The sequence below is a fragment of the Leopardus geoffroyi genome, chromosome C1 (genome assembly GCF_018350155.1).
Source record: "Leopardus geoffroyi isolate Oge1 chromosome C1, O.geoffroyi_Oge1_pat1.0, whole genome shotgun sequence".
NCBI classification, from domain to species: domain Eukaryota; kingdom Metazoa; phylum Chordata; class Mammalia; order Carnivora; family Felidae; genus Leopardus; species Leopardus geoffroyi.
In genome coordinates, this window is record NC_059328.1 from 162,985,083 (window position 1) to 163,002,329 (window position 17,247).

The window sequence follows — 17,247 nt, forward strand, 5'->3', positions numbered from 1 at the left end:
AAATTTTTTTTTTCTTTTGCTGAGACTATTTATTTACCATGGGTCCCTTTCCACTTTCTCTCTTTATGTTTAAATTTCTCCTGTTCTGAAGCCAGTGGTTCTTATTCTTTTCACTACTGTGGACATACCAGATGGTTGACTTTCACATGCTACATAATTCTCTTGTATGTAATTCATACAAGCAATTCTCTTGTATGTAAGGGCTAACATATGGGACTTAGGTCACTAATTAAGAAATACTAGACATTGAGATTGAGGTCTCCTCCCTTAAGCATCTACTCAATACATCCTCCTCTACAAAATGTTTCGAGATTTCACAACTAGAAACTATCTCTCTACTGAGCTTCCGTTAGCACCTCATTTTTATTTTTCTTCACAGTCCTTATACTTTACATTTTGTTATATTTTAGTTAATGTGCAAGTCTTAGTTTCTTGAAAGCAAGATCTGTATCTAATTCATCTTTGTAACTAACATATCTCTTAGCAGAGTACTTTATAAGAGGAGATGCTTAGTAAATATTTGAATGAATAAAAGCTTTAGGGTCAATTCTGAATATGTTTTAAGGGTAATGACTTTATTATTGAAATTTTTAAGTTAGTTATACTTTATTTCATAACGGACATGTCTTCTGATTGATTTTTAGGATTCTAGAATTTGGTAACTTCTCCTTTTTTGGTTTTATGGTTGTTGTTATGCCTTTCTTTACAGTGTACTTACATAGAAATTGATCAAGTTCCTGAAACATATGCTGTTGTCCTCAGTCGCCCAGCTTGGTTATGGGGGGCAGAAATGGGAGCCAACGAGCATGGAGTTTGCATTGGGAATGAAGCTGTATGGGGAAGAGAAGAAGTGTGTGATGAAGAGGCGCTACTGGGCATGGATCTTGTCAGGTTATTTTTTAATTATATTTTTCTGGTATAGACCATGTCTAAAATTTTAATTTTGGTATAACTCTTGCCAGTTTTATTTTCCTATTTTTGTCCCATTTTGGGGATGTCGATACTTCATAGTTTGTGTTAAAATGCTTTAGAATACAGGCATACCTCATTTTATTATGGTTTCCTTTATTGCACTTCACAGATATTGCATTTTTTCGAAATGGAAGGTTTGTGGCAATGCTGTGTCAGGCAAGTCTGTTGGTGCCATTTTTTACAATAGCATTTGCTCACTTTGTGTCTCTGTGTCACATTTTGGTATCTCACACGATTTTTGTGTCTCACGCTATTTTTTTATTTGTATATTTTTTAAGTTTATTTATTTATTTTGAGGGAGACAGAGACAGCATGAGTGGGGGAGGGGCAGAGAGAGGGAGGGAGAATCCCAAGCAGGTCTGCACTGTCAGCACAGAGCCCGATGTGGGGTTTGAACTCATGAGCTGTGAGATCATGACCTGAGCCAAAACCAAGAGTTGGATGCTCAACTGACTGAGTCACCCAGGCGCCCCAGTTCTCACACTATTTCAAACTTTTTATTATTATTATATTATGGTGATCTGCAACCAGTGATTATAACTTATTGAAAGCTCAGATAATGGTTAGCATTTTTTAGCAATAGTTTTAAATTAATTTTTAAATTAAGGTATATAATTGTTTTTTTAGACGTAATGCTGTTGCATACTTAATGGACTACAGTATAGTGTGAACATAACTTTTATATACACTTGGAAACCAAAAAATTCATTTGACTCACTTTTCGCAATATTCATTTTATTCCAGTGGCCTGTAACTGCTCCTGCATTATCTCCAAAGTATGCCCATATAAGCATGTAATTTGAAGACTCAAATATCATTGAGAGAAGGAGTTGAAAATTATGGTTTATTGGAAATACCAAATATACTGTATCAGACCTTAATTCTCACAGTAACCTCATGGACTATATATTATTATCCTCATTTTACAGATGAGATACCTGAGGTACAGAGATAAAGCAACTTGGCAATAAGTTACCACAATGGAATTTTAACATTGAGCTATTTCACTCCAAAAACTTTATTTTCATGATTTCAAACTGACTTCAGAAGGAATGGCTTAGAAGTTGGATTTCAGGGGTGCCTGGGTGGCTCAGTCAGTTAAGCGTTCAGCTTTGGCTCAGGTCATGTTCTCACAGTTTGTGAGTTCGAGCCCTGCACTGAGCTCTGTGCTGACAGCTTGGAGCCTGGAGCCTGCTTCAGATTCTGTGTCTCTCGCTCTCTTCTGCCCCTCCCTCTCTTGTGCTCTGTCTCTGTCTCTCTGTCTCAAAAATAATAAACGTTGGGGCGCCTGGGTGGCTCAGTCGGTTGAGCGGCCGACTTCGGCTCGGGTCATGATCTCGAGGTCCGTGAGTTCGAGCCCCGCGTCGGGCTCTGTGCTGACAGCTCGGAGCCTGGAGCCTGTTTCAGAGTCTGTGTCTCCCTCTCTCTGACCCTCCCCCATTCATGCTCTGTCTCTCTCTGTCTCAAAAATAAACGTTAAAAAAAAAATAAAAAAAAAAATAAATAAATGTTAAAAAAATTTTTTTTAAAGTTGGATTTCAGTTTATCTGTTAACTTAAAACAGATAAAGTTCTTAAAAAAGAACTTTTATTTTGAATATAAAATAAAATCTCATGTGCATGAAATTATTTAAGAAAAATAATGGAAATTTATTTTAATCTGAGAACTTTAATATTTTTATTTTAGACTTGGCCTTGAAAGAGCTGATACAGCTGAAAAAGCCCTCAATGTCATTGTTGATCTATTAGAAAAATATGGCCAGGGTGGAAATTGTTCAGAGGGTAGGATGGTATTCAGCTATCATAACAGTTTCCTGATAGCTGATAGGAATGAAGCCTGGATTCTGGAGACTGCAGGGAAGTACTGGGCAGCAGAAAAAGTACAAGGTATGGACAACTTCTCATGATTTAATTTGTTTTTAGTTTGTTTTACAATTAATAAAATAACCCCCTTAACTGTAGACGTTGCATTTAATTGTTTCTCAAGATTTATAATCCAGTGCAATAAAGGGTTAAAGTGCAGGGGAAATGAAAAACAAAATGTGAAAGAATGTAATAGTGAAAGAGCACTATAAAAAACTTTTCTGAAAAAGAGGAAAAGATGATGTTATCTCTTTTTCATATTATGATATTAATTTTATATAATCTGTATATATTTTCTGTGCAGCTGCTCTTGGCTGTTTTATAGTACTTTTCCACTTAATAACCCCTTGCCATTTCTTCCTCATTTACCTTTGGGCTGAACTCAAAAATTTGATCACACATGCATAAGGAGGTAAGGAAAGGGGAGTGTTGCTGGGGATTTGTGTCTGTCCATTAGGGTTGGAAAGAATATGTTGATATTATAGTAAAGCATAAACACTGAATAACACAATTTGATTGTTTTGGGATGCTTTACATGTTTTTCGTGGTTTCTTTGTGATCAAATATTCCTTTCATTTTTAAAGTGAGGAAATCCAGAAAAGGGATGTGATTTACTCAAGGCAGTGATTGAAAGGCTTAGAATTTAATTCTTTCCCTCCTGACTCTCAGTTCAATATTCTTTCATTAGAGTACAGTCTTGTGCTTAAGCATGATCATGTACTTCCTATGTACTTACCTCCTGGATCTCCTAGTTTTACAGGGGAGATAAGGTACACATGAGAAAATATTACATGTTGCATGAATGATTCAGGCACATAGATGCTGTGAACAATTAGAGAAGGGAAAAGTAATTGTGGACTGGAAAAATTCAGAAAGTCTTCATGAAGGTAGCCTTGAGCTTTGGAGGATTTGGATGTTATTTTTCAAAATAAGTCATTGCCAGTTTTGATGGACATTTCATTTTATATTTTGCCTGTGTGTTTGTTAAGATATAAAAGTGAATTTAGACATTTAATATTTTCTAATTGGGGGGCAATTGATTTCTACTTGTCAGACTGTTATTCTAAATCTGTTTTAAAACATTCATCAATTTTCATTTTTCATGATCTCTTTTATTTACTATGATCTCTTTAGAACTGGTTTTTATTGTTTCTTCTGTTTTGTTTTTTATTTTTTATTTATTTTTTATTTTTATTTTTTCAATATATGAAGTTTATTGTCAAATTGGTTTCCATACAACAACCAGTGCTCATCCCAAAAGGTGCCCTCCTCAATACCCATCACCCACCCTTCCCTCCCTCCCACCTGTTTTGTTTTTTAGTTGAAAATTTGTTATAACTTAGTGCCATGATATTTTGCAAAGTCTTATATTTCTGTTCTAATATTATTTATGACTACTTCTTAAAAAGTAACTTCTAGGGGGTGCCTGGGTGGCTCAGTCACTTATGTGTCTGACTTCAGCTCAGGTCGTGATCTCACATTTTGTGGGATTGAGCACTGTGTCAGGCTCTGTCCTGACAGTATGGAGCCTGCTTGGGATTCTCTCTCCCTTTCTCTCTGCCCCTTCCCTATTCACATGCTCTGTCTCTCTCAAAATGAATAAACTTAAAAAAAATTTTTTTAAAGTAATTCTTTTATGTCTTTGAGTGTGTAATAGATGAGAAGTCTACATTCACATTTAAATAGTGGTTAATAATGTACAGATAAATACAGTATGTTAAATGTGATTTTTCTCTTCCCTTTCCTTGTTCTTCTTTGAAAATAGAGGGAGTTCGTAATATTTCTAATCAGCTTTCTATAACAACCAAGATTGATCGGGAACATCCAGACCTGAGAAACTATGCTAAGCAGAAAGGTTGGTGGGATGGTAAAACGGAGTTTGATTTTGCTGCAACATACTCTTATCTTGACACAGCCAAGATGATGCTTTCACCAGGCAGATACTGTGAAGGCTACAAGCTTCTGAATAAGCACAAAGGTAATGTTATCATTGAAATAATATCAGAATGAAAAATTATATTTTGTCTAGGTATAATGTGGATATGATAAAATCTGGTTTGGGGGGAATTATTCTTAGTAGAGATATAGTTTTACTAAACTGAAATTCTGTAAACTGATATTGTAAGCGTTTTTTTCCTCTGAGATGACTGAAGCACTATATAATTTTGAGAGGATAATAATTCTTTTATTTTTAAATTTTTTTAAACATGTATTCATTTCTGAGAGAGAGAGAGACAGAGAGACAGAGCGTGAGCAGGGAGGGGCTGAAGGAGAAGGAGACACAGAATCTGAAGTAGGCTCCATGCTTTGAGCTATCAGCACAGAGCCTGATGCAGGGTTTGAACCCACAAACCTGAGCCTAAGTCAGATGCTCAACCGACTGAGCCACCCAGGTGCCCTTAGACAAATTAGACTTTAGAGCAAGATGAAATACCAGGGAGAAAGAGGGACACTACATAATCAAAGAAAGGTTATTTTAGGCTTATTATGTTTCCCTGGTAAATATATATGCATCTAACAACAAAACTTCAAAATACATGAAGAACTGACAGAATTGAAAGGAAAAATAGACAATTTCATAATTATAATTGGAGACTTCAGTACTTCTCTTTTAGTTATCAGAAGAACCACTGGACAGGAAATCTGCAAGGATAATAAAAAACCTGAATAATACCATCAACCACTATATCTAACTGATTATTTATGGGATACTCCACCCAACAACAGCGTAACATATATTCTTTTCAAGTGCACATCAAACATCAAGATTACCCATATCCTGGGTCATAAAACAAATCTTACCAAATTTAAAAGAAACAGTGAGCAAAGGATGGTTTCTGGTGATAATGAAATTAAATTAAAAACCAATTTTAGAAGGATATCTGGAAAGTCCCCAAATACTTGGAAATTGCACAACATACTTTTAATCTGTGGGTCAAAAAAAGAAGTCTCAAGGGAAATTAGAAAATATTTTGAGTGGAATGAAGTGAAAATGAATATACCAAAATTTATGGGATGCAGCAAAAGTAGTGCTTACAGGGAAATTTATAGCATTTAGTGCTCACAGAACATAATAAGAAAGGTCTTAAATCAATAATATACTTAAACTTCCAACCTTAAGAAATGAAACAAAATGGAGGCGCCTGGGTGGCTCAGGTGGTTAAGCATCTGACTTGGGCTAAGGTCATGATCTCCTGGTTTGTGAGTTTGAGCCCCACGTCAAGCTCTGTGCTGACAGCTCAGAGCCTGGAGCCTGCTTCGGATTCTGTGTCTCCTCTCTCTAACCCTCCCCCACATGTGGTCTGTTTCTCCCTCTCTCAAAAATAAAAAAAACATTAAAAAATTTTTTTTAAATAAAAAAAAAGAAAGGAAACAAAATGAATCAAACAAACCAAACCAAAATCCCAGTCAAGGAAAAGTAAGGAAATAATAAAAACAAGAGCAGAAATCAATAACATTGAAAATAACAAAGCAGTGGAGAAAATTGATCAAACCAAAAGCTGGTTCTTTGAAAAGAGCAATAAAATTGATACACTGTAGACAGTTTGACAAAGAAGAAGAGGAAAACAACACAAGTTATATGTCAGGAAGAGAAATATCATTATCAATCACAACACAATAAGGAAGGTAATAGAGGAATACTACAAACAGCTCTAAGTGTATTCAATAAGTAAAGGAAATGAACTAATTCCTTGAAAGCCACAAACCACCAAAACTCACCTAAAAAGAAATAACTCTTGATTTGGCAGACAATTTAATTGGTTGTACTCAATCTGTAAACCCAATGGGTGGGCAACTCAAATTTCAGCTGAGTTCTTTCATCTTTAGCTGAGCTGCTTGCAAACTGCCTCACATGGCAATTCACACAGCAGATGGAGATTTGGGCAGGTTTTTTTTCCCCACAGAATTTGGGGGTTCTTCTCTGTAACTCCATCTTTTATGGGATTCTTCCTTCCCTTTCTAGTACTGTGGTTGACCTCTGGTTCTTCAAGCCAGAAAGACGGAGATTTTCTGTAAATACCTGCACAATACTGTGCAGCATTGACTGTGGCCTTCTCTTGAGCTAAAGCCAGAACACAAATAGGAAATTTATCCTGTGTTTCATCCTATCTTCCAAATGTCCCCCTCCAGAATTTTCCTGTTTTTGTCCACTGTAAAGAACCTTCAGGTAGTCTGTATTTTTTTGAGAAAGAGAGAGGGTGCAAGTGAGGGCAAAGAGAGAGAGGGAGGGAAGGAGAGAGAGAGACAATGAGAGAGAGAGAAGTGGGGCTCACCTGAAGTGGGGCTCAAGCTCACCTGATTCAGGACTCGAACCCATGATCTCTTGGGATCATGCCCTGAGCCAAAGTCACATACTTAACCAACTGAGCCACCCAGGTGCCTGATAGTTTGTATTACATCCCAAGTTTATAGTTATCTAAGGGAGGGTTGGTCTGATAGGAACTCACTTAGCTTAATTGAAAGCAGAACTCCTTCCTATGTTATTTAATACTCTATTGACATTATTTTACTTATAGAAATAGAAATATATTCACATGATTCAAAATCCACAGGTACATAAGAGTATACAAGAGTATATTCCTACTCTGTCTCTAGATACTCATTTCTTTTTTCCGTAGGTATTCCCTTATGTCTTCCAGATATAATATATGCTTAATGAAACAAATATGTATATGTAATTTTTTCTTTTTTCTTTTTTTTACAGAAATGGCAGTATGCCATATACACAGTTCTGCACATAACTTTTCTTTAGTTAGCAATATATAATATAGATAATTCTGTTTTGATATGTACAGAACTTTCTCATTTTTAAAAGATGCATAATATTCTAGGGGCGCTTGGGTGGCTCAGTTGGTTAAGTGTCCCACTTCGGCTCGGGTCATGATCTCGTGGTTTGTGAGTTTGAGCCCCATGTCGGGCTCTGTGCTGACAGCTCAGAGCCTGGAGCCTGCTTCAGATTCTGTGTCCCCCTCTCTCTCTGCCCCACCCCTGCTTGTGCTCAGTTTCTGTCTTTCAAAAATGAATAAACATTAAAAAAATTTTTTTTTTTTTTTAATTTTTTTTTTTTTCAACGTTTATTTATTTTTGGGACAGAGAGAGACAGAGCATGAACGGGGGAGGGGCAGAGAGAGAGGGAGACACAGAATCGGAAACAGGCTCCAGGCTCTGAGCCATCAGCCCAGAGCCCGACGCGGGGCTCGAACTCACGGACCGCGAGATCGTGACCTGGCTGAAGTCGGACGCTCAACCGACTGCGCCACCCAGGCGCCCCTAAAAAAATTTTTTTAAAGATGCATAGTATTCTAATATTGTGATATCTTGTTTGCTTCCATATGGTTGTATTATAATCATTATATAGTAATGACTGATTGTATGACTCATACTTTAGTTAACAAATTCCCCATTATCTAGGTTGTTTTTAGTTTTTCAGTACTGAAAATTATGTAATATGCTTACACCTTATTTATATTCTCATTCATGATTATTTTCCTAGAATATGTTTCTAGAAGTAGAATGTAGGGTCAAAGCATATGCATGTTTAAAGGTTTTTGAAACACATTGTCAAAATGGCCACCAGAAAAGTTGCATCAAATTAAATTTCTACCAGCAATATTTGAGTGCCGTTCTAATATATTTATCAATGTAGGATATTATTTTTGTTCAACCTTAGTAAATTGTGTAGGCAAAAATGACATGTTACTATTTTATTTTTTTATTATTTTTTAAATTGTATGGTTTTTATCTTTATTTTTCTTTTCTTCTATCTCTATTTTTACCCTATTCTATAAACAGTTTTTAAATATCTCATTGCCTTTATTTATTTTTAATTAATTTTTTAATTTACATCCAAGTTAGCATATAGTGCAACAGTGACTTCAGGAGTAGATTCCTTAATGCCCCTTACCCATTTAGCCCATCCCCCCTCCCACACTCCTCCAGTAACCTTTGTTTGTTCACCATATTTAAGAGTCTCTTATGTTTTGTCCCCTTCCCTGTTTTTCTATTATTTTTGCTTCCTTTCCCTTATGTTTATCTGTTTTGTATCTTAAAGTCCTCATATGAGTGAAGTCATATGATACTTGACTTTCTCTGACTAATTTCGCTTCGCATAATACCTTCTAGTTCCATCCATGTAGTTGCAAATGGCAAGATTTCATTCTTTTTCATTGCCGAGTAATACTCCATTGTATAGATATACCACATCTTCTTTATCCATTCATCCATCAATGGACATCTGGGCTCTTTCCATACTTTGGCTATTGTTCACAGTGCTGCTATAGACATTGGGGTGCATGTGTCCCTTCAAAACAGCACACCTGTATCCCTTGGATAAATATCTAGTAGTGCAATTGCTGGGTCGTAGGGTAGTTCTATTTTTAGTTTTTTGAGGAACCTCTATACTGTTTTCCAGAGTGGCTGCACCAGTTTGCATTCCCACCAGCAGTGCAAAAGGGTTCCTCTTTCTCCCCATCTTCGCCAACATCTATTGTTGCCTGAGTTGTTAATGTTAGCCATTCTGACAGGTGTGAGGTGATATCTCATTGTGGTTTTGATTTGTATTTCCCTGATGATGAGTGATGTTGAGCATTTTTTCATGTGTCAGTTGGCCATCTGGATGTCTTCTTTGGAGAAGTGTCTATTCATGACATGTTATTATTTTAAAACAGATCTGTTACTAGTAAGATTAGACATATTCTTATGTTTGTTAAAAAATTGTGATTTTTAAATTGCCTGTTAATTAGTATATCTTTCCATTTTTATATTTAGTTACTACTCTTTTTAAAAATGTTTATTTATTTGTTTTGAGAGAGTTAGAACATGAGCAGAGGAAGGAGCAGAGAGAGGAGAGAGAGAATCCCAAGCTGGCTCCCCATTGACAGCACAGAGCCTGATGTGGGGCTCAGTCTCACAAACCCTGAGATCATGACCTGAGCCAAAATCAAGAGTTGGATGCCTAACTGACTGAGCTAGCTAGCCTCCTCTAGTTACCACTAATTCTTAAAAAATAACTTGTAATGTATCTTTGTCCCTTTGCCTCCAAAGAACTCCAGAAAAACACCTTTTATTTAGAAGATTATTGAGTGAAATAACTACTGAATGGGTCATTCCACTAATATTCCAAAATATGTGACGAATATATTCCTTCACTTGAAGGATAATATGGTTCTGTAAATCAATGAGAAAGCAACTACTCAGAGATCAGTGATTGGTATTTGCCTCTTAGGTATCCATTAAACAAAGCAATTATGTTATCTATTTGGTATGGCAGAAAAAATTTTGTGACTTTTTAGAATGCCTTAATATCATTGTTTTCAAAGTATTTAGTATCTTACTTACATTTTGCTTTCCAGCAAAATGTCTTACCATTTGAAAGGTTTCCTGTAAAGTTTCTTAATGTTAGTTTGTCATTTAATAAATAGTTTATTTAAATGATCTTTTTTTTTCATGTGGATGGATATGTAGAAAATGCCAAAATGTGTTATTCCAAGGATTATAATTTTAGACTTACTATTGTTGTAAAAGTAGAGACGGAGTAGCAATTGCAGCATATCTATTCCCATTTATTAAAAGCTATCAAGGGCTAGACATTGTGCTAAGTGATTACATTATGTTCTCCAGGGAACTATTAATTGGGTATTAGCTTCATTTTATGAATGAGGAAACTGCTCGTTTATCTCCTCTATGAAACTGAAAAAAATGGACTCTCTTATTTGAACTTACATTTCTCTCAGCACCTAGTTCAGTGTCTTGCAGTAATATGTTGTGTGTGTTTCATAAGTGTTTTTGATGAAGTTGACAAAGGATTGTTCGTTGGATTAAGCCATAACTTACAGATAATGTAACAAAGATTGCTGTTGTGTACTTTTTTTCTGGCAATAAATTTAGAGGCTCAGGACATAAATTAGCAGGTATTCCTTTTAAAAAATGAAGAATAACAACACATAATTCAGGTGGAGAGGAAAATGTCAGGAATCGTAAGGTTTAGGGTAATTGGACAAAAGAAAAAATAGAGGTAATTATAAATTAATTAGCCACTGCAGCAGAATAATTAATTCTGTTATATTTAACTACAAAATAACTGAGTTATAGATTTAAAATGCATACATGATTATAGCAAGACTTGCATCTGACATGAAACTTATTTTTCTTCCCAAGTGTAAAGTACAGTTCATCCAGCTTTCTGTGCTTTGCCAAAAGAATAAATGTCTTCCCAATACTTTCATAGAAAATTGTCTACTAGTACATTATAGTTAATTTTTCCTATGATTTTTCTAGATGGAAGAGCCTACCTCTCGTCTTTCCAGCTACCTGATAGCTATTAACTGTGCTGCATGTATATCCAAATTGTATCTATATTCACTCATGTATTTTAAATAACTAGTTTAAATTGCAATGAAATTGCACCCTGTGTTTTGCATTCATTTTACTGAACCCTGCTACTGCGGTCTCAGTACTTATTCAATGCGTGCTAGTGGATTACTTATAGCTATCCTAGTCAAGTGATCATGTAAATCCTCCCTTCATTTTGAGAATTGCAGGTTTTGAATACAGAAAACATTTTCATAATACCTGTATTATTGCAGTGTTATGGTTCTGACACTGTTTTCATTAAAACTTGCCATTTATAGGAATTTAGATTTGAATCATTTTAAAATCTCACTAGGTGCAGAAGCTATGTGTCTGATAGATAGAAGTGGATAGTAGGCTTTTGCTTTATTGTTTAGTTTTAATGTGAAGGGCTGTTTTCAGGTACGCCCCCCTTTTTTTTCTTCCTGCATTTTCTCAAAATTAACAGAAAGATTTGCTCCTATAACAAGTTATCTATAAATTATTTTTCTTGAATTTGAAGTCATAGCTATCCTGTGGAGAAATGGAAAATTTGCTATGAACATGAAACAGTTGGTAACATGTTGACTGACTGAGGACGGAACATAATTTTATATGGAAGTCAGTTTTATTTTAATTTGAAATGTCACAGAATCACATCTTGAGTACAGACTTGCTGTAAGCTTTTTTCTTTTAATTATTCCCATATATCATGGGAATGGGAGGGGGCAGAAATGCTTGCTTTTCATGCTTTCTTTGTGGGTTATTTTGTTTTTTATTCCTTTACTGTCATTGTAGTAGGGTGTTAGGAGAGAGCAAACAAATAGCTGTGGTCAACCATGTTAAAGTTACTTGTTTCTTTAGAACTAATTTTAATGCAGTAGTTAAACGTTTCCTCTTTTTTTTTTTTTAAGTTGATTTATTTATTTGTGAGGAAGAGAGAGAGAAAGCAGGGATGGGCACAGAGACAGAGGGAGAGAGAGAATCCCAAGCAGGCTCTGTGCCATCAGTGCAGAGCCTGATGTGAGGCTCAAATTCACAAATCGTGAGATCATGACCAGAGCCGAGACCAAGGGTCAGATGCTTAACTGACTGAGCCACCCAGGTGCTCCTAAACATTGTCAATATAAAGTATCTGAAAATATCTGATACCAGGAACTATAGGTTTTATGGGTTTTTATTTTAACTGTACTTGTTCCAATATGGGTCTATCATGTTCATTACTGTTATTGAGAAATTGATACTACTTGAGGGTAAAAAGAGACTGGTGGGAGGCACAACAGTGGAGGGTTAAAAGCACAGAGCTGGACTTCTGCTTCTGGTTATTAAGGAGTAACTAGTGTTAGACTGACCTCCCCCTAAGAATACCTGTAAAATCTGGAGGAATAAAACAAAAAAGCTGGAGGAATAAAAGCCACTGTATGAAGGCATAGGTGAATGCCTGAAACAGTTAGGACATGAGGGTCTAGGTTCAACAGATTGAGAAAAGACTGTCTACACTCTGAGAAGCACCTTACCTTCTTGTCACAATTTCTCCTTAAAGCAATCATTGACTTCTAAGTGGCACATATGTAGGATGAGACACTGAGAAATCAAGACCAAAGTAGTTGCTAACTGCTTAAAAAGCTAAGTAGAGATGTGGGACTCTCACAAGGCTTTAGGGACAAAACTTAAATTTGATTGCCAATCAAGAAGAGTCCTGGGAAACACCCCAGCCTTTCAGCCCAGAAAAACTACACTTAGGAGAAAGAAGCAACAGGGACCAGGCCAGTCACAACTGGATCAGTAGGTAATCTACCTATATTCTGTGTGTTTACCAGAAGAAAATTAAATCCTCTGTTGAAAATATGAAGAGCTTCTACAAATTTTCATTCATAGTTTCCAACATTGGGTAAAAAATTATCAGACATGCCAGGTAATAAGACTAAATGACCAAAAACCAAGAGAAAGCAGACAATAGAAACTAACCCATTGGTATCCACAAACTAGCTTTGTCACAGACTAGGAGTCTGGAGTTCTCTCTTGTGCAGCAAGAGAGCAGACATAGAATTGAATACGAGAGAGACTAGTGTCTGGGAGGAGACCAGAGCCCCAAACAAAGCTTTTGTCTGCGTATTTATTGAGCTCTCAAGATCTTACACACATGGTGATGTGAAGAAACAAGATCTTACACACGTGGTGAACATGAAGAGAACAATCAGATAGTAATTGTTAACTTGTGTGTGTAAGAAGCAACGGGTCGGGGGGGGGGGAGGCAAGTGGAGTTTGTGATCAAAGCACAATAGTATATTGGCGCCAGACGGAAAGTAATTTCCTGCAGGTGATATAACAAGTTGCGCATGATCCCATTACAATAATCTTGCTAGCTAACCTTGGGCGCTTTCGCCCCATGGTGGCAGCTTTCCATCCTAAACTTTTTTCTAATCCATTTATGTAAATATATGGAATTCTTGAACGTATTTCCCCACATAGCTTTATCAGACACCGACTTAAATTAGTATGTTTTATATGTTCAAGAAAATTAGATGAAGAGATGGAGAATTTTATCAGAGAACTGGAATCTATATATAGAATCAAGTGGAAATAATAGAACTATAGCATTCTAATTACTGCAATTTAAGAATTCAATGGATTGGTTTAATAACAGATTAGACTTAGCAAAACAAATTATTAACTGGAAGATCAGTAGAAACTCTCCTGATTGAAGCAGAGATAAAAGTTTAGAAAATATAGATAAGAGTGTGAGAGGGGCGCCTGGGTGGCTCAGTCGGTTAAGCGTCCGACTTCGGCTCAGGTCACGATCTCACAGTTCGTGAGTTTGAGCCCCGCATCGGGCTCTGTGCTGACAGCTCAGAGCCTGGAGCCTGCTTCACATTCTGTGTCTCCCTCTCTCTCTGCCCCTTCCCTGCTCATGCTGTGTCTCTCTCTGTCTCAAAAAAATAAACAAACATTAAAAAAAAAAAAAGAGTGTGAGAGCCATCTCAGACTCAGTGAAAAGGTCTCACACATATGTAATTGGAGTCTCAGCAGGAAAGGACAGAGAGAATATGGAGGGGCAAAAGCAATATTTGAAGAGATACTGGCCAAGAATTTCCCAAAACTAATAAAAGTCATTAATCCACAGCTTCAAGCTCTATACACCACAAGAATAAATGAAAAGAAACCATACCTGGGCACATCATAGTAAGATTTCTAAAGGAAAAAGCCCAACCAAACAACAACCAACAGAGAGAAAATCTTGAAAGCAGTGAGAGAAAAGATACATACTATCTTCAAAGGAGCAAATATGGGACTGACCGATTAACTTTTTACTAGATGGGAAGGAATCCAGAAGACTGTAAAGGACACCTTTAAAGTGATGAAGACAAATAATGACTAGTCATTTAGAACTCAATACCAGTGAAAATCTCCTCCAAAAATGAAGTTGAAATAAAACAAAATTTGTCAGTAGCCAATTGGCACTAAAATAGTAAGAGTCATTCTTCAGGCAGGAAAAATGATCTCGGATATCAGCAAGGTAAGCAGGAGTGAATGAAGAGCCACAAAAACAGGAAATACGTGGGTAAAACTAAATGAATATTGAGTATTTAAAATGATAATTTTTTGACCAATGGCCATAGCTGCAGTGTTCAAAATATGTTGTGCATGGATTTTGTGTAGTATTGAGACTATGCTTCCCACAGGCTGCTCCTTGCCAATGACTGAAAGAGGCAGGGAGACTAAGGAATTCCTGGGATCATGGGAATCCTCCAATGGCCGACTTTGGGTCAAGGAACCCCTGATAGGCTTGCAAAGGTTTTCTTAGATGGTGTGGCATTGTAGGACACTTCCAACTCAACTTTTCTTCCCTCTCAACTTTCCAAACCCAGGTTGAGACTTCCATCATACTCTAGCTTCCTCCTCATTTTCTCTCACAGGCGTTTTCCCTCATAGTCATTTTCCCTAATAAAGTCCTTGTACATTTAACCATATGTCATGGCATCTGCTTCTCAGAAGACTCAGACAAACACATTAGAATTAAATGTCTGAGCATAGCACAAAAGACGGAGGCAGTCACTGGAGTTAAAGTGTTGTAAGGTCCTTGGATTAATGGATAATTAATTTAAGGCAGACTGTAATAAGTCAAGAGAAACTAACAAAATGATAAAAGAATGTATAAATAATAAACAGGGGAGAAGTAAAATAATAAACACTTGAAAAATTCAAGAGGGCAAGGAAGGAGAAAAAAGGAAAAATAGCTGGCATAAATAGAAAACTAAAAATATAATGGTTGATTTTGTCCTACATGGAATTTTTCTTTTTTTAAAACAGTTTTTAACGTTTATTTATTTTTGAGACAGAGAGAAACAGAGCATGAGCAGGGGAGAGGCAGAGGGAGAGGGAGACTGAGTCTCTCAGACACGGCACTATATGGAATTTTTCTTAATGGTTTCTAGCATTGATGTCCTTTGAGAAAGGTCGTTTTTACTATACTGTAAATGGTTATCTTTTTTTTAAGTTTGTCTAATTTTGAGAGAGTGAGTGTGTGAGAGTGTGTGAGAGAGGGGAGGGGCAGAGAGAATGGGAGAGAGAATCCCAAGCAGGCTCTGCGCTAACACAGAGCTTGATCTCACGGACCAAACCGAAATCAAGAGCCAGACGCTTAACTGACTGAGCCACCCAGGTGCCCCCAGAAATGATTATCTACATCTTATATTTATAACTTTATTTTGTAAATTTAAATTATGATGATTCTAGAATCATTCTAAAATAAAGTATGAATTAGGATTCTACCGTTTTCCTCACCACTCAAATGATTATCCAGTGATCCCAGTACTAATGATTAAATGGATTATCTTTCTCTACTGATTTGAAATGTCAACCAACTTGATCAAATTAATTCCTAAGTAAACCCATGTGTAAATTAGATTACTATATTTGTCCAGTTTTGTTTAAAACAGTGTAAGTAGGGGCGCCTGGGTGGCTCAGTCGGTTGAGCGTCCGACTTCAGCTCAGGTCACAATCTCACGGTTCGTGAGTTCGAGCCCCGCGTCAGGCTCTGGGCTGATGGCTCAGAGCCTGGAGCCTGCTTCCGATTCTGTGTCTCCCTCTCTCTCTGCCCCTCCCCCATTCATGCTCTGTCTCTCTCTGTCTCAAAAATAAATAAACATTAAAAAAAATTAAAAAAAAATAAAACAGTGTAAGTACACACAGTAAGTACTCAATACTTGTTGTATGAACAAAGAACAAAATGAGGGAATTTGCAATACTGTTGTTTTCTTTTTATGTGGTAGGACAAGGATATCTTCACTACTCTGCTCTTTCAAAATGTTCCTGACAATCCTTGACTGATCATTTTTCCAGATAAATTTTACAATAATTTTATTCAGCTTCTCCTCCCAAAACATTCTTTGAGGTTTGACTGGAATTGAATCAAAACTATAGATTATTTTAGGGGAGGATTGACACCTAATAATATTGCCTTCCTATTCAAGAACAAGATATGGCTGTATATTGAAATTTTCTTTTGTGTTTCTAAGACTTGTGTAGTTTTATCTAGGTTTTCCATATTGACTTTTTTTGTTAAATCTTTTGTGAAAACTTTTTCTATGCTAGACATGAGATCACATAGCAGCAGATATGATTGATATGGTCTGTGACCTTCTGGAACATAATAACTAGTGGAAGGTAGGACACAGGCAAGTAACAGATAGTACTGCTTGCTATTTGGTCGTTTTCCAGTCTTTACCATGTTGCAGTGTACATCTTGGTTTATTAAGTTTTGTCTGCATTTCAAAATTGTTTCTTTTTTAAAAAAATTTTTTTAAATGTTTATTTTTGAGAGAGAGAGAGAGACAGAGCATGAGCAGGGGAGGGGCAGAGAGAGAGAGAGAGAGAGAGAGAGAGAGACAGAATCCAGAAGCAGGCTCCAGGCTCTGAGCTGTCAGAACAGAGCCTGATGTGGGGCTCAAGCTCACAGACTGTGAGATCATGATCTGAGCGGAGGTCGGACGCTTAATGGACTGAGCCACTGAGGCACCCCCAAAATTGTTTCTTTAGGATGGATTGTAGAAGGGAAGCAGGACCTATAGTATTTGCAATCTTG

The 17,247-nt window shown here is 36.6% G+C and overlaps 1 protein-coding gene across 5 annotated transcripts in view; it reads left to right on the plus strand.

Annotated features, from left to right (window-relative positions):
* SCRN3 (secernin 3) overlaps positions 1-17,247 on the plus strand; it is a 32,149-nt gene that overhangs the window by 3,363 nt on the left and 11,539 nt on the right. For all 5 annotated transcript variants that reach the window (XM_045480244.1, XM_045480246.1, XM_045480248.1 and 2 more), the window contains 3 exons: positions 710-891; positions 2,659-2,858; positions 4,600-4,812. In XM_045480244.1, coding sequence (XP_045336200.1) covers positions 710-891; positions 2,659-2,858; positions 4,600-4,812 — 595 coding nt within the window. The remainder of the gene's footprint in view (positions 1-709; positions 892-2,658; positions 2,859-4,599; positions 4,813-17,247) is intronic.